The sequence below is a fragment of the Leptosomus discolor genome, chromosome 1, assembly GCF_034619465.1.
Source record: "Leptosomus discolor isolate bLepDis1 chromosome 1, bLepDis1.hap2, whole genome shotgun sequence".
Lineage (NCBI taxonomy): Eukaryota > Metazoa > Chordata > Aves > Leptosomiformes > Leptosomidae > Leptosomus > Leptosomus discolor.
The window spans coordinates 185,370,974-185,393,691 of NC_141391.1; the positions used below are offsets into that span (position 1 = coordinate 185,370,974).

At 44.5% G+C, this 22,718-nt stretch overlaps 1 protein-coding gene across 1 annotated transcript; it reads left to right on the forward strand.

Moving 5' to 3' along the window:
• Positions 1-9,932: 9,932 nt before the first annotated feature.
• ARRDC5 (arrestin domain containing 5) lies at positions 9,933-14,352 on the forward strand. The gene is given in 3 exon segments (XM_009955943.2): positions 9,933-9,970; positions 9,972-10,180; positions 14,243-14,352. Coding segments are annotated over 3 exon segments (357 nt in total).
• Positions 14,353-22,718: the final 8,366 nt, after the last annotated feature.

The window sequence follows — 22,718 nt, forward strand, 5'->3', positions numbered from 1 at the left end:
CAGTGAACCCCACAGAGGGCATGAACTCATACAGTCAGCATAAGTGACCAAGAAGGGAGCTGATTCTGCACTGCATTTAAACGAAAGGAACTTACTCCTTTCACTTCTATGTGAAGGACTTCTTGGGTTTCTTTGAGGGCCATTAGTGGTACAGAAAAACAAACCAAAGGCTCAGCTTGGGCATTTTTCCTCCTCCCTTTTCCTTTCCCTACTCTTGCTTTTTCCGTGTTCCTGGGGTTTATCTGCTGAGGTTCCTGGCACTGTATGCACAATGATTTCACTCGTTAGACTTGTATTCTCTGACCACTAAAACCAAACCTAACTAAACAAGACACTGAGGAATATCCAGCATGTCTGGGAAAGCCCATAGGACTGTTAAAAGACAAATACATAGACTACGCATTGCATGAATGAGAGGCAATTTAGAAGAACAACCTCATGTCTTCATAAGCAAAAGTGGCTTGTTTTCGATGTAGTGGCATGCTTTTGAGCCTCTTTCTTGTCTCCCAATTATATGCTTGTCAAAGATGGAGGCAGAAGGTCACAACCACTTTACTTTCCTCACTATATAAATCAGCCAACCAAAACTACCACTTCTCAGTGCATTTCAATTATTTATGACCCCAAACCTAGTTGAACAAATACACTTCTAGGCCTGAATCTGAAAGCTAAAAGAGAAAAAAATGGCATCACAAATCAATAGAAGTGGTCATCACCAGACTGGGGAATACAGGCTCCCTTAAATAGCGAGAAATCTTACTTGCATGCTTTTGTTGGACCACAAGTCATGGGGGCTTGTATTAGGCATTTGGCTTCCTTTACATTGTTTGAAGCGTTCATTTGAAATTGTGCCATACTGATAGGTTTTTTAATATGCTGTTTGGGTGTACAGCTGAGACCCATGCGAACACGTGCCTACCTCCCAAACAAACAGACTGGGTTTAACTTGTGTCAGGCTAGACGTGCTAGACAGCTCAGCACCTAGCTCCTGCTGAAGCCTTGATGGGAACCAGAGTAAATACCTCATCAGTTATGTCTGACCTGATCTATATGCTTGGAAAATGTCTTTTTCCAGCTCTCAAAAACAAGTGCTGGAATCAGTGCTCCCTGTTGGGGAGTGCCGAATCCGGCAGCTGCAGGGTGGGGAGCCTGCCACAGCTCCCTGTCCACGGATGATGCATCCAGGTGTCTCAGTCCTACAGACAGCCCCCCTTTGCCCCCAGGCCACGTGCCCCGCTTGCCAGCTGGTCTAGCTTGTTGCTGGCCAGGGCCTTGCACTGACAGCACACCCTCATCATGCCCCGTGCTGGCACCATAGGCACACAGGGCTCCCAGCCCTGGTTGTCCCCTGGCACTCAGCCCCCGCCCCCCCGTACAGACATGCACACAGCCCAGGGAGCCTGCATCTGAGAAAATCACTAGACATGGAGTTTAGTCAGGAGTCAGGACCGACTGCATCCTGGCCAGTGTCTCTTTGCACAAGACCAACTCCTTTTCTCCTCTTCGCCCTCTGTTTTCCCACATTTGTTCCTCCTCAAACCACTGTGAAGTCTCCCTTGCCTTACCTCCCCTAAAGATCCCACAGTAAATCCTGTGCAGTCCCAAAATACTCTTCCCTGCACCCCACAGCAAGCCCTACACCCCTGGGCAGTGTCCTGAATCTGTGGGGTGACCCAAAGAGCTGGATGTCCCCCAGCCTGTAGGGCTGGGGCTGCTCTGGGACAGCCCTGGGGGCAGAGCGAGGCCTTTTATCTCTGATTGAGGCATTGGAGTACCCACTGCCATCATGCCTTTGTGTTTGCGGGGATGAGCCTTTCATGGGCTGGTGGCACCTGCGAGGTCCCAGGAGGAGCTGGGCAGGGAAGTACTGGGGTTCCCTCAGCCATGGTGTTCTTTGAGGGTGTGTGTGTGCAACTTTTGTCATGTAACCCAACACTCCATACCCTCCCCTATCCAACAGCACACTAGGTTACTGTTGGCCCAGAGGGACTTCCAGTAGGATCTCACATGATTATTGTGGCTGTACACCATAAGGGATTCTGGAGAAAAGAGTTCTCATTGGAAATCAGTTGTAATAAAGTTGTAATAAACTCTGTATTGACAAGGAATGGCACTGAAAATTAGCCAGAGAACATATTCCTATGTACCTCTCACTGATTTAATGAATATTTAAAAAGTGGAATGGAAATGCTTCAGTAGAAGGAAGAGGGTGTGAGGTCCTGTGAAACTTTCCAGGACAGAACAGGTTGTAGCTGAACAGTTACACCATCCTGAAGAGCAAAACAGAGTAGAAGGGCTATTCTTCAATGCAGCAAGTGTTATGGACACAGTGTTTCAGGCAAAAAATAGAGCAGCTCTATCACCCTTTTCCTGGGAAAGCCCTCACTCCTCCTTGGCTTTGGCAGGAGGACCTACCTCCAAAAAAGAAAACCCAACTGTGCAATCCAGCTACAAAGAGGTACCTCAGCCCCCACACCAGCCTGCAAACTGCTGCTGAGGTAAGTGCATATTCCCAGGGCGGTACAGGCATGGCAAGTCCCCATCTGCCTTCACAGGCCACAGACCAAATCTGGACCTGTGGACTCCAGCTCAAAAAGGCACAGGGTTTGAAGGGACGGTGGACTTTCTGATGACATTGCAGGGGAGAGAAGCTCTTTGGATGATGTGCTTTATTTATCCCTTCACTTATTTTAATGCAGACAGGCTAGTGCAGTGGCTATTTAAAGTAATGGCAGTCAGCAGAACAGCTGCTTAGGATGTGAGAGCTGGTTTATCATTAAAAGACCTCCTATGGGAACCCACAGCCCTCTGGGACTTTTTGCCTTATTAAGAAAGTTTTGAACTACTGTGTCTCTCTAGCAGGGCTAAAATAATGCAAACTTGCTACTGATGCCAAATATTGTAGCCAGCAGCATGTCTTTCTCATTCCCACTAATGTTTCTGAATCTTCAGACTTCTCTATTTTGGCTCTTGAGGGTAAGTGACTGAGTAGAAAGAATGAAAATCTTATGTTGTTATATAATGACACCTTAATTTCTTGCAAGTACCTACAAGTACTCTTGACTTTACCTTGTAATTTCTTAATTATAATATATGAAATTTTGCACTCTGATTTCCTCTTGTATACTGTTTTCTAGATAAGAGATAATTCTGGGTATTTAGCTTGATAATTTCAAGGATACAGAGTGGATTTGGATGCACACATTTCCTTGAAATCAGCAGCAACTGTGTTTCTAATTTAATGGAGCGCATCTGAAAAATTGCAGGTTTACAGCCTATTTTTAACAAAGGAATTATTTCCTTTTAATGAACAAAGCATCTATAACATGGAAAGCTGCAGCATGTAAGCCAGTTCCTAGCTACATCAATTCTCACCAGAAGCAAATCTAGCAGTGTGTGTTCTGTATTTCTTTGGTTAATAATGTGAATTAAGTTGCATTTGGTAAATAGAAAGATGTACGTTGCAAAAGTTTTCCAACATCTCACTTAGAGTGTAATAAACTGTGTGTTGTTTGCTAGCTTTGTGGCTCCCCTAAGTTTCTGACCGCACAGTATAAGAAAAGTCGATATCTCATTTCTCACATCAGCCAGATGGATAGGCCAGGCAAGGGCTTCAGCCAAGGCTTTGTGCCGTTCTGACAGGGAAAAAGCATGTTTTCCCTATTTCAAGCTCTACTGTTTACAAGCAGCTATTGACAGCTTTGCAGTACTTTCTCCAGGTAAGATCTATCGTGGTAGATCTTTAAAGTCTTGCTAGCTCTGCTGTATTTCTCCCCCACTACCCCACTTACCAAGTACAGTTACAAATTCTTAAAATGGTTCTTACTTTTGTATGTGCTTGCTAAACATTAAGATTAGCCAAAGAATAAAGGAGATGTTCTGAATTTATGGTCAGCCTGCCTTATGCTGTTCCTCGCAAAAAAATGGTGTCATGAGATTTTTGCTTACAAAAACCTGGCAACTACACATCTGTGCCTTCTAATGAAGTTAATTTCCCTGTATGGCTCTATGGCACAGCTCTTTATATCTGTTGCAGAACAAGTTGGTGGGGAACCAACTGGCAGCAGAAACAGTGTGTTTTTCTGCTCTGAGGATGTCATGGAATATGTTAAAATAACAGGTAATTTTTAATACCAGGATTAGGGAGAATACTAATATTGGTATAAAAAATATCTTTAAAGTTAGAAGACAGCTGAAAAAAGTTATATTTCACAAAGCATTCACTAATAAAATTAAAAACATTATTAGTGAAAGCGTTGATTTTCTACTTGTATGCACAGTATATCATAATCACGTTCAAAAAAAAGAGTATTAAAAGAAAATTGGACCTTGTAGTTGCCAAATGAATCACTCATTGTATGGGAATGCCAAATAAAAATTATCCATTTAGCTCTGGTTGGCCATTCCACTCACAGTGCTTATTACACATTATTTTTTCCATTGAGAGATGCTGCTTGGCAAAAAAAACCCTGCATTCATTTGCCTAATTCATGCTCCCTTGTAAAACCTATGTATTAACAGGGGCTGACTGTATGAAGGGTCCTCCGTGATAGTTTCTTCATAGCTATGTCGCTGCCTATGAGATGACTGTGAAGTTGGCTTCAAGAAAGGTAGTGCTAGCATTTAGTGCATCTAAAGCACTATCAGTATGGCCTAATTCCCCTGTAATACAAGAAATTTAAAATTCAAATGAGCGTACTCCATTTTCCACATGTCACCATCAGGAGAGCTACAGAGGCAGCTCAACTCACAAAGGGAATTTGTGTGCAAATGCAGGCCCTTCATATACTGGTGGAAAGAGGCAGAATACAAACAAGACCTGTGCAACACTTTTATACTAAATCCTCTTAACGTGCAGACCAGTCCAAGTTCTATTATGAACCCAAAAGCTCAGCCTGGGTCCAGTTCCCTCAGACCTCAAAGCTGTCATGGGTTAAAGATGGGCTGACAACTAACTAATGACAGATGCTGTCTATTAAACCCTCTCCCTTCCTAGAAGGGGAAGAGAAAAAGAATAAGGGAGAGAGACTTAGGGGTTGGAAAAAACCCTAAAAAAACTAAAACAGCTTTAATGAAATAGTAACAATAAAAAGATAACACTATTAATTAGAAAATAATGAAATATATACAAATATATACAAAACCAGTGTCAAACTACCCCAATAATGATCACCTCACTACTGAGGCTGCAGGGCAGGCACCATGGAAGTCCCAGACTGGCCTCAGCAGCAGGCGGGGACTAGATTCAGGAACTGGATTCGGGAACTGGATTCAGGAACACAAGGATCAGGATCAAAGACAGAAGAATTGACAGAGTCCTCCTTAGATGCTGGCCATTGAAGAAAAGGGCTTAACCCTTGTGACCCCTCAGCTTTATACTGAGTATGAAGTATATGGGATGGAATACTTAGTCGGTCAGTTTTGGGTCACCTGTCCTGTCCGCTCCTCCCCGCAGGTGCGACCTTTTTACTTACTTATAACCCTTTTACTTACAGCACTTCAACATGGGGTACAGGATTTAGCAGTGACCTTCGTTTCTATAGGAGCAAGTATAAGCAAGAGCCTTTCTGCACACCATTCCTTGGCAGTAACTATGAACATTAAGTGCTGTCACCGCTAGAAGCAGACACTGTCTGAAAAACTATGCCATTAACTTCAGAAAGGGCAGTCACTTAGGTGAGACTTAGCTGAAAAGTAAAATCACTGAACAGAGAATTAGTTCTGTTGTAGCCCAAACCAGAACAGAGGTCTCTGGGGAAGACCCTTGTGCAGACCCAGAGTGACAATGGCTCCCCATGGGCTGAGTTTGTTTACTTCTCTGGGGCCCTGTTGACACAACCCAACACCGATGTGTTTTGTCGTAGCACAACTCTGTAAGTTCAAGGGCTTGGCCCTTCATTTCCCCTTGAGTTTTCAGGTTCAAAATTTCAGAATGAAACCAGGAGGCCCAAACATAAGGTGATGTCCTTGTAAGTCTCAGAGAACAAAACCAGCAAACAATGACACAGTCTTCCCTGATGCCTGCACAAAACTATGAAACATAATAGGGCTGCATAAAGCTTCTTAAATGACTGAAAGGAAGATATGGAAGCAAGATTTTAGTTTGCAAAATTAAATATGGCGAGACATGAATCCATTTTCCTTCCATTTGTAACTTCTGAACTGTAGCTGATTCAGACAAAAGGTTCTGTTTTGGCTGATATAAACTGAAAGCTCAAAATCAATGACAGCACGCATCAACATAAGCAAAGACAGAATATAATGTTCCTGTGGTGGATTAACCTGGCTGGATGCCAGGTGCCCACCAAAACCGCTCTGTCACTCCCTTCCTCAGCTGGACAGGGGAGAGGAAATATCACAAAAGGCTCGTGGGTCGAAATAAGGACAGGGAGATCACTCAGCAATTACTGTCACAAGCAAAACAGACTCAACTTGAGGAAAATTTATTTAATTTATTACCAATCAAATCAGAGTAGGATAATGAGAAATAAACCCAAATCTTAAAAACACTTTACCCCGACCCTTCCCTTCTTCCCAGGCTCATCTTCACTCCCAGTTTCCTCTACCTTCTCTGCCCCGAGCTGTGCAGATGGATAGGGAATGGAGGTTGTGGTCAGTTCATCACATGTTGTCTCTGCTGCTCCTTCCTCCTCAGGGGGAGGACTCCTCACACTCTTCCCCTGTTCCAGTGTGGGGTCCCTCCCATGGGAGACAATCCTCCAACACAAGTCCTTCCCACAGGGCTGCAGCTCTTCAAGAACTGCTCTAACATGGGTCCTTTCCAAGGGATGCAGTCCTTCAGAACAGACCCTTAGGGTCCTGCCAGAAAACCTGACAGCAAACCTGCTCCAGCGTGGGGTCCTCTCTCTCCACATGTCCACAGGTCGTGCCAGGAGCCTGCAATGCGGGCTTCTCATGAAGTCACAGCCTCCTTTGGGCATCCACCTACTTCAGCATGGGGTCCTCCATGGGCTGCAGGTGGATATCTGCTCCAGCGTGGGGTCCTCCATGGGTTGCAGGGGGACAGCCTGCCTCACCATGGTCTTCACCACGGGCTGAGGGGAATCTCTGCTCAGGCACCTGGGGCATGTACACCACCTCCTTCATCACTGACCTTGGTGTCTGCAGAGTTGATTCCTTCACATATCCTCACTCCTCTCTTTGGCTGCAATTGCTGTTGCTCGGGTGGGGGGGGGGGTGTTCCCCCTTCTTAAATACCTTATCCCAGAGGTGCTACCACCGTCGCTGAAGGGCTCAGTCTTGGCCAGCGTCGGGTCCTTCTTGGAGCTGTCTGGTGTTGGCTCTATTGGACATAGGGGAAGCTTCTAGCAGCTTCTCACAGAAGCCACTCCAGTATACCCCACTGCCAAAATCTTGCCACACACACCCAATAGAGTTCCCTACTGTATTTTTGAAGCTTACTTTTGTTAAAAGTATACTGTACTGTTCTTCTGGAAATGGAATTTAAAGATCATTTTTGTCGGACATCACAAAGTGCAAAGAAACAACATTTGCACAATTCATTTTTAGCTGGTCTACCTTCAAGACGGAAAGGAAGGAGCACAAACCATGACATAAGAGCAATACTTCCTTCTTTTCTGGACAATTGCATGCTCAGATTGCCCTTAAAGTTCTCAGGGGATGTATAGGTTGAGATGAAATATCGGTTTCATGTAATGGCAGCATGGAGATCATAGCTATAAGCTATTTTTGTAAAGCATAAATCAGTGCCTGAGCACTAAACCATGGGAGTCTAGCATTCAATTCATACATTATCACTAATTATAATTTTTTACTTGATGATCTATCATCACTCACGCAAGTAGCTATAAGCTATTTTTTCCACCTATAACCACACAACTTGTGCACAAGGCAATGACTGCTGAAAACCACCAAGCATAAATAAGAAAAAAGATGTTTTTGTTATTGGTAATTCTGTGCTCAATTGAGAAACTGTTCCTTCTCACTACAACCCAGGGCACTTAACAGTTCTTTTCCCAAACAGTTTATTTTTTAACAAGGCAAGGCAAGCAGAGGCTCAGAGAATGAGATGCAGCAGCCAAGAATCAAGACTGACAGTTTACAGTCAGCATGTTAATTCAATGCCTTTTTTCCTTAAAAAAGAAACAACTGAAGACACTGTAAGCAAGGATGGGGTACAGAGGCTGTGAGAGAGAATCTTGACAGCCTTGGAACAAGTGACTAATTAGTATAGAGGAGGAAAGACTTAAAGTTCAATGTGCTGCTGTGACTTGTTTCCTAAACTGTTGGCCGTCTTGATCAGTTAATTTCCAGCATTTCTCACCAAGTGCCTTCATCCTCAACTGCAGCTGAGAACATTGCCTCTGGAACTGGGCTCTGCAGAGCAGGTGCCAGCACTTTCGCTCCGGGCCCACAGATCATCAATGTCGCACAGATATATGCTGGCATCAGCCACAGATGTGATCCTTACTGCAGCCCTTGCTGTAACTGTCTTCATCCCTGCTCCCCTAACTGAAGGCCTTTCTGATTTCCCATGCTGCATTCTTTTTCTTCTTTTTCCCACATCTATGTGGGTCAGAGCACAGCGCACCCGTTCAGTCCAAGTGTCCAATAGCATTTGAGGTCTAACTCAGATCAGCCTTACAGTGTTTTGGGTTTTGTTTTTTTTTTTTGGAAGGAATATGTCTTTCACCTTAATGTTATGATCAAGTTGCAGCAGCTCCAGTTAGCTGGAATTGCTCTGATATGACAAAGTGCGAGCTCAGGAGACAAAATGGGCTGAGCTTCATCTCAGTCCCTTGCCTTTAGCCATGTTCACCAAAGCCTCCTACTTTACAATAAGATCTTTCCAGTCATCCTGCACTGGTGAACAAGACCCTGCTGGCTTCAGCCAGACCTGCAGGACCTCATTGGCCAGAGGGGTGGCATGGTGGCGGCTTGCCTGCCCTGCCATCCTCAGATCTCACTGACACTTACTGTAGTCTTCTGGCCACTGCTTATGCTGGCAATATCAGCCACACCTACTACCCACTGCTAGTAGTTTGCTGTGGGGGAGTTTGCACAGCTCCCTCTGGGTAGCAATGACAATGGCTAAAGTGGTAGTGAGGTGAGTGTGCACAACAGCTGTGAACACAATACATGAAACTGTGCATTCCAGAAAGGTGGTAGCCCAAAACTGGTAACACCATGAGGAAAGTAGGAAAGGTGAATTTTACCTGAGACAACCATCAGCTGAATTGACCAGTAGACAGGTGATTGCCAGGAGATTTGTGAGAGTACAAAGAGTCAGCCTGGAAAGAAAACTCAAGGCAGTGTGAGAAGTTGTGACCGGGGACGAGACCCAGGAGTGGAACGAGGGAGGCAGCAGCCACCAAAGCTAGAGCTAGCGCTGCCAGCAGCAGCCCACCTCTGTGGGATGGTGTGAGCAGCCTGCGTGCAGCCAGCACGGTGATGTTGATGGGGTGCGGCACCGCAGGGTGGGGTTAGCAGGTGGGGTGCACGTAGAGTACTTGTGTCTCCTCAAGGAGAGGTGCATGGGTTGGGGAACTAGCACCCCAGAGAGCGGTGCACATAATCGTGTATGTGTGTGTGTGTGCACGTGTGCATAGTTAGAAGTTTTGAGGATTCATCACGGAAGGGCACTTAGAAATTTCTAGGTATTTATCGACATTTGCTAAGCATCTCGATTTGTAGTTTATCTGCTGTGTTGCCAATACCGATCCTAACTGTGTAGTTGAATACCTGCCAGTTAGTTAGGTGCTGCTAATAATCAGATAATGTCACCTGTCCCCTCTGGCATAGCTTGGAGAGCTCTCTCCCTGTGGGGCACCCTACGCCCATGCCCCACGCCATGACCTCACAAACTGCGGAGTGATGGGGCGAGGTTGGAGAAGATGACCTTGCAACCCAGCCTTTGGACCCCAGCAGCACCCAGCTCCTGCTCTTCCCTCATGTCGACAGTGAGAACAACTAATCTGATGCTGTCTGAGACAGGTGTATTTGGCTGTTTCCAGCATAGGCCAACTGGTTCTGAACCTCAGGTGTACCCTGGTGGACCCTGTTGTGAAGGTGGAACTCACAGGAAGAGGCTTCCTGAGATGGTTTGAGGAGCATAATCCTGAACTGGACTATGACAAGAGCACAGCTTGCACCAACCAGGCTGTCTACCTCTCTAAAGCTAAGAATTTCCACATAGAGGGTAAAACACTGGAATGAGGCTCTGGTTAACTGAAGAGCATCTTAGCATTTGGCTTGGGAAGGTGAGGTCAGACCTTTTCCAGTGGAAAGGAAGTCTTCCTTTTGCCAATCCATGTGCTCTGTTTCTATCCCATGGCATGCTCCTTTCCACTACCTCATACAGTAACCGGGGCTTTGTGATGATCAGTAGTGTTGCACAGAAAGCAGTATTTGAGAGTGTGTGCAGTCCCCCAAGAGCTGGTGGCTTTATCTGTGAAGTGAACATTTATTGCACAGAAATCTATCACAACCTGTCTAGCAGCAGGTAGAAAACTTTTAGTCACTAGCACATCATTGAAGCATTCTTTGGTCAGCTAAAATGCTTGCCTTCGGTGTTCTTGTTGACTTACATGTCAGCAAGAGCACCACTGGGTATACAGACTCTGTTATATTTGCAACTACAGTAAAGGCATTATTAGAGTTACTGCTGTACCTTTACTAAGAGACAAGAAAAATGTTAAACACTGAAAACACCTGCAAACATGTGATTATTTCACTGAATCACAGAATCACAGACTGGTTGAGGTTGAAAGGTCATTCTGGATGTCATCTAGTCCAACACCCCTGCTCAAGCAGGGGCCCTACAGCTAGTTGCCCAGGACCATATCCAAATGGCTTTTCAGTTTCTCAAAGGAAGGAGACTCCACAACATCCATGGACTACCTGTTTCACAGCAAAAAAGTGTTTCCTGATGTTCAGAGGGAATCTCTTGTGTTTCAGTTCATGACTGTTGCCTCATGTCTTGTCACTGAAAAGATCCTGGTTCTATCTTCTTTGCACCTTTCCTTCAGACATTACACATCTCAACAAGCACACACATAAATGCAAATCTAACTATTAAAATGTACAGATTTATTAAAAAGAGTAAAGTCAATGGGATGTGACAGCCACCTAAGACAGTGAATTATTCCAGGGGATGCTTAAAGCAAACAGAAGCCTCCTAGGAGGTGCACACCCCCTTCTCAGCTCCTCTTTCTTAGGGTCTATTTGGAACTCTGAAAATTTAGTCTACAGTTCATACTGAAGTTAGACTGTGCCAATATGTGAAAATTGTGCTTTTGAGCTACAACCTGCAGCGGTCAGGCTTCATTTCCTCTTAGACTTGAAGTCTCTGCCTCATCCAAAGATCATTTTCCACTTACACACACATTAGAGTCTTAGCCTTGATGTACTGCAACATGCTGATGCTTCCTGTAGGCCACCAGCCCTGACAGAAAAGAGGGAGAAAGGCTGAGTGTTGGAAAAATTATTTTTGCCATTATAAGAACAAGTACCTGTAAAGCACCTCAGTTCCAGATCTTTTCAGCTGAAGTTCAAATTCGTGTTGCTTAAAGACAGACTTGAATCTGTATTCTGCCACCTACACATATATTGTTGTTTTCAAAAGAGTTGAGCATCCCACATCCATAAAGACTTGCCAATACAGTACAGTTTAATAGCAGATTTTTGCTACTGTAACTCAGTCTTTTTCCTCCTTTTCCAGCATTGATTACATCTCTGTAGAAGTGCTCTAACAAGTCCAAGAAAGTCATTTTAAAACATGAAAGAAAATACAGGTTTGACTCTTCTTACCCCAAATATTCTGTGCCCCGCACTGCTGTTGACATACAAGGAATGTATGTTTGAAGAGACTGGTGTCTGTGTCGGCTTTTGACACACAGCTGCCAATATGCTCTTGACAGCATGTTACTACCTGGTATTTGATCTTACCACATACCCTACTTGGGTCACATCTGATGTCTGTGTAAGAAGTGTATATACATGGATCCAGGTGCCTGCTGACATATTTCTTTTTAACCCTGGTAAGCCCTGCCACTGCACAAGAAACTCAGTATTTCTCTGTGAGATAACGACTTCTGGAGGAACCGACTCCTGGCAGTTATTGAATATGACTGGTAACAGCTCTAGGATAGTTAGATCCAGAAAAGCAAAAGACGAGTTTCAGTGCTACCAGGAATAATCATCCTCACCACCAGCAGAATCCTCCTAGTCAGAGCAAACTGGAGGCAGGAGCTCACAACACTATGGGCAGTTTGCAACTCTTCAAGCACTGCTGTGCGCTGTCAGTCACGCCTCAGGAAATCTCTTGCATCCTTCATAGAAAGGTCATCCCTCAAGTCACTCCTACCAACAGCCTCTTTGCGCTTTCCCCACAGCTGCAGCCAATACTTGCTGGAAAATACAAGATGGAACACTTTTTGAATTAGGTAACAAAACAAATTGTCTGGAATTAACTTAAATTTTGTGGTGTGACTGAAGTTCCCAGGTTCTGCTGAAAACCAAGCGCATGGTATCCCCAGGTGCCTCCAGGGAGTTAATTCTTGGGAGCACCTTCCCACCCTTGCAGCTGCTGGAAAACTTTCTACAGTGGAATGAATTCTGTGACATGCTTTCAGGAGGAATGAGGTTTTTGGAGCCCATGTAGAGGGCAGGAGCTCCTGTGCAATGGAGTGCCAAGGGAAATGAGTGCACCTTTGCTTCCAGGGTGAATTCAGGGACATTGTTTAAGGCTACCGTCCTTTTGCGGCCAGGACCTGTGCAGAAAATTAAGCACAGCTTAGCAAGTGATCCACTCCAAAGAAAGTATCTTTAGAAGGGATGCAAAAGAAGCCAGAGAAAATGGGATTAAAGCTGTAGACAGAATGAAAGAAGTATCTGCAAGCATTTTTTCACCACAAAGCCTACTTCAGCCCTGCACACAAAGTCAGGCTCTCAGGCTGTACCTGCAGTAGAGACTGAGAAATTTGAACACTTTCAGTAAATTCCCACACTGTGCTGGGGCTGCAAAACAGACCACTCACACCAGTGCCCAACTGCAGATCATTCCAGGAGGGGAACACTGATTTCTTTTACGATTAAATTGCAGATCTGCTCACAGTTCGAAGTCCTTCCTTCCATCAAGACAAGAACATCACCAAAATAACTTAAAAACAACATTGTGTGAGATAAGGCCCTGGGAATATCAGGTTTCTACAAAGTGTCAGAATAGACAACATGACTTTCTTATATTGCAGTTATCTAAGAGGCTGATAAATTTTTGTTTCTTCCCTTTCAGATTGTTTAAGGCATTTTTTTTCTTCAAAGTTGCAACTCTGATTGAAAATGCTGTTATGCCATCTGGTAAATCTCCCGTGATGTGAGGAAACAATATCCAGGCTCTTCTGTCAACAAAAATATCCAGTTTAGATTATTAAAACTCAAGGCGTTGTTGAATTCATCTGCAAAAGGGTGCAGTCAGCAGGACAAAATTCTAGCAGTCTCACATCCCCCAATACTGTTGTTCAAAGTGAAGTTTTGGCACAAGTTACTAGGAGGAAAGAAAGCTTAAGCAGAAACGTGTTTAAAAGAAATAGGTCTTGGATGAAGAAAAGAGTCAAGAGCTGGTCTAATCTGGCCACAAGGGGCCAAATTTGTCCTTGCATAAGTAGAAAAGTCTTTCATTACCGTCAGTGGGACCTCACCCAAACAAAATTGAATTAAGAAGAGGCACAGAAGCAAAGACATTAGAAGGAACAGATCTTTTCCTGTCTCGCAGTTGTGCAGAGAAGGTGTTAAATATAATTTTTATTGTGAGTGGGGCCTTTTGCCAAGTGAAACAAAAGTTGCAGATTGTATGCACAGGTGTTGTAGACAATGATAAAAGAGGAGTGAGGGTTCTTACGCAACTGTACTCCCTAAAAGTCTGTCAGTGCCTATTTGCAAAGTTAAAAGTCTGTGGCACTCCATTTTGATAAGTGAAAATCCTAAACAGTTTGTGAGGAGCTGCAGGTTTGCTGATCTTGTGTTAAAATGAGACAGATTAACAGTTCTCAAGTCTGCTGACTGGTAGGGATCCATACATCCAGCAGCTGACCTGCAGAGGCCATGCACAACCCACCCCATATCATGCCTTTACGCAGTTTGGGTGCAACACCCAGATGGCAAGGACACCTTAGATTTTGGGAGAAACATCAAGGTTTCCTTAAGGTACAAATATCCTAAATGTTTAAAAGACTTAAATAGCAGTGTGCTGTTTGACTTTCAGATGGATGGCTGGATTCTGGGGTCCTCACCTTTGACTTCCAATTCAAATTTCCTCCAAATATTCCCTCCACATTCACCAGCAAAATTGGCTGCATCTCCCACTTTGTTTGAGGGACTTGCTGCAGCTGCCAAATTATCTTAGCTAAAGAGGAGAGATATCTACTGTTGCAAGGAACTTCTAGTGACCACAGAAGATGTGTGAAAGACAAGATAAGTGGAACAAGCTCTCTGAGTTGGAGACACACAGACCTACCCTAATGATGATTCTGATGATTTTGTGGCCTCCCTCTAAATTTGGGTATGGATAGCTGACGGTGAAAATGTTTACATGTGCACAAATTAATTCTTTGCACAGATGCTGAGGAGGACTGTGGTAATTCAGCTATATCACATTCGGTGCGGTGAGGAAGACTGTCCTCCGGGTTAATAGTGGGACTTGTGGGGAAGGTTGAGGAGCCTCAGCTGTTACATTAGGAATCACCCTGTATTCAGCAGCAAGAACTCACCATGCTTTGTATTTCCACTCACCCTCTCCATGCAGGCCTCACTGGTGGTGGAAGCTAGGAAGCATGTAGTTTATTTCTGCTGCTTCTGTCATGGCTCTGTGAACCTTTGGGTTTCTCTGGAGAAAAGCATATTGTGCTCCAGAGAAGTCATTTTCTTCAAGATAGATATTGCCAACAGGACATGCAATTACGTTAGAAAGGCCTTTTTTTTTGCTGTATGCTGCATTGTCCTGTATGGTGGCTTCAGGAGCAGGGAAGAACAACTTTCGTTGGAAGACCAAAGCGAAGTGATGAAGTTGGAGTTCCAGACAGACATGGCTCCCTTTGAGGCTATGAGAGTTGTCAGTGTGCTGGTTCTGCTGAAACCCATGCCTGTCGCCAGCACTCTCATGGAAAATAAGATCATGGCATTCAGGTACGAGCTGGTAGGCATCTCTGACCTTCCTTGTGCCAAATCCACCGTTGTGGCCAGGGAGCAGAACAGCAAGACTCTGCATGAAAATGAAGATGACATCTCAAAGGGGGTGAGCCTTCACAGAGACATTTCTGAGATTGACCCAGGAGCCATTGCCAGAAGATCCACAGAATAAAAGATTGTTCTGCAAAATCCACATTCACTACTTGTATGCTTTCGCAGGTCAGCCTGTTTTTACAGTGATGCGCCAGTGATTCTCAAAACAAGAGGATTAAATCTCGCCAAAGCCCGAGGTCAGGAAGGCCCATAAGGGGACTGACTCCTGATAACTGGATAAGGAAGAGCAGAAGCCTCAGCAGTGGCCTAGGCAGAGAGGGGACGCTTTGCATGCCCAGAAGGTGGATGTGCTCCTGTGCGTGGGAAAACGGCTGCATGCAGAGCACACTCTCAGTGAGCTGGCGGGCAACCTGAATGTAGAGTCCACTGATTGCTGGTTAGTTAGGTGCTGTTAATTGAATAAATCACTCTGATTCTGATATGATTTAAGCCACGTGAGCTGAGCCACTTTGCCCTGCGGCAGGCTGCTGCTGTGGTTTGCCCCAGTGGGTGCCACCCAGGGAGGGCTGTCCTGCCTGTGTCCCCTGCGGGCTCCCGCTGTGTGCCCAGGCTCTCCAGGGAGCAAACACAGAGCAGCTGGCCTCCTTCGCCCCATGGCACAACCTCAATCCCACAGCGGAGCTCTTGTGGCAGTCATCTGGTGGGACTCACCCACTCGCACAACTGTGGCCTCGAGTAACATGAGCACGCAAGCAGCGCCTCCCATCCCGCACCCCTGCATCTCCACATTTTTTTCCACAGAAGGGGCAGTGAGGAGTGGGGTAGATAAGCTGAGGACCAGTAGGTGCCCCTGGACCACCTTCTTTACATCTGTTCCTGTACCCAGCGGCCCTTATAGGACCAAGAAACCACCATTCACCCCTGTGGCACGGCCTCATGAAACCACTGCGTGCGTCTCAGCAACCCCCCGCCCCCCCCCCCCCCCCCCCCCAGCCCACCCCCTATGCTTTTGCACCATTGCATTCTGACATATCATTTTTGGCAAGATCCAAAAGCCTTTCCTGGTGTCCAGACCAAAACAGCCAACACCAGACAGGCTGGGAGCAAAGGGTCCATGGCAGCATCCTGCTTCTGCAACACTGAGAGCCCCATGCTTCAGGATGCTGTGTTTTGCCCATGCTGAAGTACGCTGATGCAGGCGTGAGACAGAGTTTTCACAGATGAAATGCACAGGCAAAAGAAACATTTCTGTCTGTGCTTTATAAAGTAATGAGATAGAAGATGTGGGCTGCAGCCCTGCTCCACCTTCTTGCCCCATCACCAGGTGAGGGCAGAGGCACAGGGTGATGCCATCTCTCCTGGTACAAGGCGCTCGCTGTCGGAAGAGACGTCTTGCTGCTCTGCAACCAGGGCCCCCTGCTCGCAGAGAACCCTGTCTTTCTCCTCCCACCCACGCAGACTGTTTAGAAATGAGATTACACTGGCCAATTGTAACCCACGGCAGTAGCAGGTCTGTTAGCAGCAACTTCCCATATGCTTTCGGCAGCAAATTGCCAGGCAGTCCCAGCCCAGGGTTTTGCATGCCTACAGCTATCTCCGTAGCTGCCTAAGCGTGTGGCCACCATGTGGCACAATAGGTTGAAGGAGCACAGTGTTTCTCCCACCACTTGCCTTTCACCATTCCCTGTGTGTGTGCACAGATTGACCTTGATTGGCAAAACACCCCAGCCTGGCTGTGCGCAGGCTGAGACATAGCACAGCACTTGTCATGTTCTGCTGCTCACACGCGCTCTCGCCGGGCTAACGTTTCCCCTCATCTTGTTCCTAAAAATAGTATTTATCACACTGACACTGGCAGGGCCCTTCCACATCTCAGACGAGACTGTATATCAGAACGCTACGTGCAGAATCCCATTACAAATAGCTTGTTGTTTTACAGGTCTCCCTGTTTCATCGTTCAAGCAAAAATTAATGCACTCACAGTGTACATGACAGGAACATGTTAGAAGAATATTTTTCACTGCTTATCTTTTGAACTTCCAGCATTGCTTCTCAGTGACACTTGATACAGCTGAAGGAAAAAGAAAACCCAGTATAAATTCTGAAGTTGCCATCACATAAATGCTGGTAGTCCTTGCATTAAGTATGAAAAGGAATTTAACTACTTCTGTTTTGCAAAATATTATTTGCAAAGAAACAATAGGGTGTCATTTGGGGGGATAAAAGAGCAGCTTTGTAACTTCTTCGCATGTTACTTACTGTGATTTGTAGCACTGTTGAAGTCTGTTTTCCAGACTCACAATGGCTGAACCCAGACTGAGATCAGCAAACTCCAAAGGTAGTTGAGGAAGGAGTGAGGTATTTCCACTTCTCATTACGGTCACCCTGCAGGCATTTTCATGGCAGGAGACCATGGGTGTCTGATGCTAGCAAAACCACCTTCTGATTTCAAAAACTTAATTTCTCCAGATGGAATACATGCCAGGGTGAAATGCCTAATCCTGTTCCTGGGATACTTCATGCCATGTCTGTGTGTGTGTGTGAATCTCATGAAGCAAATAAAACATTCGACAGCAACAAACTACAAAGACCAAAGTCCTAATAAAATAGACAAGCAGCAGGGTACCTAACTTCTGGGAACTTGGATAAGTGATTTCATGTCTTAGCATTTTAATTTTCCATTCTACCTTTTGCATATCTTTTGTATTGCAAATTCTTCAGGCAGTTCCTTTCCAATCGCTATAGTCTTATTTGTCTAAGGCACTTACATGCTACTGTGGTACAAACAGTAACAAGAACAATACAATGAGTGGGTAGTTTGAGTAAAGTACATTTTTCCAGCAGAGCACAGAAGATGGAGCAGAGAGGTCTCTAGGAAAGGTCAACTGCCTGGTTCACTTCTCTGAAGAGATGGTGGATATTTTTGTGATGTAAAGTTGGAGCCATCAAAACACCAGGCAGGACATGTGGGCTCTCCATGTTTATTCCTTTATGTGCCTTTTGCAAGGCACTAAAATACACCTAAATTAACTAGATGCCTTTAAAGTCTAGTCAGACTAGTGATACGCTGTGTCTTCTTGATGTTCTTTAGAGCATCAGGGCTAACTGTTCAGGTGCAGTGACCCGAAATAGCCATATAGCTCACATGGACCTGAGCTTGTACCTTTGGATGGCCCTGCATGAATTTCAAGAACCTGCTAGCACAGATTGGTTGCTAACTAAGGACTCATCACTGTGCTGTCTTACATGACATAGGTATCATCTGGGCTTGAAAACTTAAAAAAAAAAATCCCAGTCTTTTAGGTGCAACAACACATATTTCCATGGAGGTTTCATTAAACATCACACACTAAGCCTACCCACAGCTGATAGGTTCAACAAATACTTATAGTGACCCTCATAGGCAGACTTGCTGTGAAAATGGAGCAGGAGGTTACTGTCAACTTCTGCCACATCTGTTCTAGCTGCTTTTATATAAATAAGAACTCTTTAAACTTTGGAATCAGTATTACTTTTTCTTGTTTTCTTTTTGAACGAATGATGCCTGAAGTCTTTCCAGGACCCCACAGGAAAGAGTTTGGTGTCTACCTCCTTTGGGATTATTTCTGAGGAGTAGCTTTGCTGTGGAGCTGGTGGGATTTGTACGGGTCAGAAGTGATGGAAAGAGTGGAAAGAGAGTAAAGAGATGGCACATGTGAATGGAAAACAGCTGTATTGTCTGCTCACAATTTCATTTTAGTCTTGCAAAGATTTTGGAATATGTTCCATTTTCATTTAGTTTAACGAAGTAAAAATAGAAATTTTTCTCTTTCCAGTAACCACGGAAACAGAAACAGTAATTACTGGAAATTATCTCTACTTGTGAGATCAAGTTTGTGTTATTGCTGGATGACACAGAAGTTAAGCCACACATGCGTCCTCAACAGTATTACCTGGCACAAGGCTGCTACAGCCTACAGGGAATGAACCTCATGAAGGTCCTCAAACATCTGGAGCAGCTGGAGCCACTGCAGTTCTGGAATATGTTAACTCTAGCTGCTGTTGGCTCAAGCTATACTTGTTTTCAGCAAATGGTTTTATGAACAATTAAATACTGAAACTGTGACCATGTCTGAGTATGTGTTTTGTAGTTCAAATAATTTAGTAGTCACCAGCACATCAATTCCCTCTGTATTCCCTTAAAGCTCTCAAAGGCAAGGCATGCAGTGTCTTAGAAGCAGCCACCATCAACATTTCTCTCTATTTAAAGGGAGAGAGCATGCTTCAATACTCTTTTAAAAAGTGTTTTTGAATAAAATAGTCTTGTATTACCAAGTTCCTTTGCCTTTGTCTTTCTATCCTTCAAAATTACACAGGCTCTTCAGATAAGCTGCCGTTTTAAGACACAAATGTGGATTAAATGGTATTGATTCATTTGATCTTTGTACATTCATCCTCTCTTTTACTGCTTAGACTTCGTGCTTTTCTGCAAAGTTGTCAGTCTCCCTTTCACATTTCTTTAAGTATTCTGCCACCTTCCAAGACAAGAACTTGAATGGGGCCAGCTTTCTTCTGATTGCCTCTGCTGGGAGGGAAGGGCTCCCTAGATGGACTGGGTAAACCTTAATTAAAATAAAACAAACCCCTGACCAGCCAAGCCTTCATCCACATTACATGCAAGCATTGGTTTCTAATCTGTTTTTCCTTTTGGAGACCAGTTCTAACACTCTTGTGTGTGCAGACATACACGTGGCCAGTAATGGAAAGTCAATATGCATGGAAGTCTGAGAAGAAAGAATTCTTTCTTTTTCAGTTAATCTAAATGATTTTTCAGTTAATAAATATCACAGTATGGTTGTATAGATTAATGACTCAGGCAACGCGTAAATTCAGCTATTCAATTTGTTTCCTACTGACCACTCCAAACAGGTTTTCCAAAAACGTAATAATCCATTCTATTAATGGGTGCTACTGGTTCTTCCAGATGAAATATAGTAAAGTACGACTCTTTCATGAGCAATTTTAAACATTCACTCAGGGTAATTGATTACATGAGCCAAGGATTGCAAATTGAAGAGATAATTGACTTCTTCAATATGCAAATACAGTCCCAGGCAATAAACAGATACCAGTTACATCAGTATGAAATAGAATTACAATTAATTTCAGCATCACAAAGAACTGCCTTGATTTTCTTCAATGCTTGCATGCCATTTTCTGCTTTCAGTTATGCTTGTATAGCATCTAGTGAGAGCTGGTGTGGATTCACTCCCACAGGGCAGAGTGTACCTGAACAGAGCCATGCTCACATCTTGATAGCTTTGGCTTCACACTGTGTCACTTGTCATGGTTTGCACACAGTTTGATCATTCCCATTTACTACTACTGGGAATCGCTTTTGGAGATTTCTACCAGTGGCAACATTTATACAGCAATACTGTGAAGGTTTTGGAACAAGTTGCTCAGGGAGGTTATGCAGTCTCCATTCTTGGATATTTTCAAGACCTGCAAAGATAAGGCCTTGAGAAACCCTGTTTGAGCTCAGAGCTGACCCAGATTTGTGCAAGAGCTTGGCTAGAAACTGCTTCCAACCTGAATTATCCTATGAACTTATGAAAGTGAAGGGGAGGTAAGCAGAGAGGGAAGAAAGAGCCCAAATGGAAACTGCAGAATGATTTTGAGGACGTTGAGAATCAAAGAGATTTAAATAGTGGGGAAAGGGAGGAAAGGATCCCATGGGGAAAAGAAGCAATGAAAAAAATTAGTTAATAGCTGAGGAAATGTTCTGATCCATCTCAAACTGCCTTTCTGAAAGATGGCAAAAACGAGGGAGTGAACAAGCAGACAGTATTGACTTTTTAGAAACAAATATTGCATTTTAGTTTTGACTGCTATGACTCCTTTCTGCTTGCCTTTCTCATTTCCCTGACTACAGGTAGGAATTACACCACTGCCAGCCACAGCAATAGTGCTTGTCTGCAGAGAAGAAAGGATCCTGCTCTTTCTTAAAATCCCCAGCCTTTAAGGTATGCCAGGCAGGACACACTGGGTCTCTGTGCATGAGCAGGCTGAAAGCCCCTGTTTACCAGGAACTGAAGAGCTAGAACAAAGGCAGACTTGAGGAAAACACCTATTATGTTCACGTGGTTCATGTCTCCTTCGAATGCAGCTGAGAGCAAGGCAGGCTACTTGCAACAGGAGAGACAGGGCTCTGGTTGGTTTAAAGAAATTTCACAGTTATGCATCTTCCTGAATACATACATAGAGTCATAAAGATAACTCTGTCTGTAAACATTTCTTTATAATATTCCATGGAGGGACCCAGTTAGAAGGACCCAAAACCTTTCTGGATGTACTATACAGTACTGAAATGAACCATGTTCGCACTAGATCTGTCCCTAGACTGTGACAGAGCCTTAGGAAAGGTACCTGTTGCTGCTTTGGCAGAATCTCCTTGGCTAGGCAGAGCCTGTGTACAGATGGTACTGCATCAATAACAGCAATTATGGGTCTTTGGTGGGTCATTTGTGTTTAGGTCACTAACAATAAAAATTCATTGGAAATAAAAGCAGAAGGATGAAACAGACTTGAGGGGGAGGGGGGCGGGCAGGAAGGAAGAGAAGAAGGCATTCCATACGCAGAGAAGCGCTCCAGATGTCACAAAGCAGCATGAGACCCAGGTCTATAACCTGCCTGCAGGAATCAGATAAGCTGCTCTTCCACAGACCCCAATTGCTACACATCAAAGGAAAAGCATGAGATTAGAAGCATCTCTGTGACCGTGCTGCTGCTATAATGTATGTTTCTGAAATAATTTGATGCTACTTCATTCCTCTTTGCAAAGCAGCTGGATTCATGCTTTTCCTCCCTCCAGTAAGGAGTTGCTGTAGAGAGTACCAGCCTCATTGGGTTTCTCCTTCTTAAGTTTCTTCCCTGCTTCCCATTCAGAAAACTACTGCTTTCCCCCAAACGGTGAAAAGCTGCTGACGTCCCCCGAGGAGAGGAAGTGTGAACAGAGAAATAAAATGGTGTTAAAATCTAGTCACCCGGAAAAGCTACTTACCCAGAAGTCATCTGGAAGCTGAGAACTGTTTGTGAGCATTTGAGAAGAGATAGTGGGAAAAGGGAGGAAAGAAACTTGCTGTTTCTGTTTGAATAGCTGAAGGGAATGGAAAGGATTTCTAGTGATTTGCTGTCTCTCCAGTTTTCCCCTCGCGTTCTGATGAAACAGGACTTCCATTCATATTGATTTGCCTCTGAAATGGTCACATAAGCCATTCTTCTTCACCTCAAGGCTGTGGAAGTCGCAGACCGGACTTCCTCCTTTTGTCTGTCCTTGGCTGTCCTACTTGGAGCTTGTGTATTAGCCATCGCAATGACATGCCACATCACATTCAGGGAGCCAGGCTCCTCACAGGACAGTTTTGAGTACACAGGGAAATGAACAAGCTTTTTGTCATTTGCAACTTAGAATGGATGTACAGGAGAGAGACTGTATGGTGGAAGAACTGGTCTGTCTT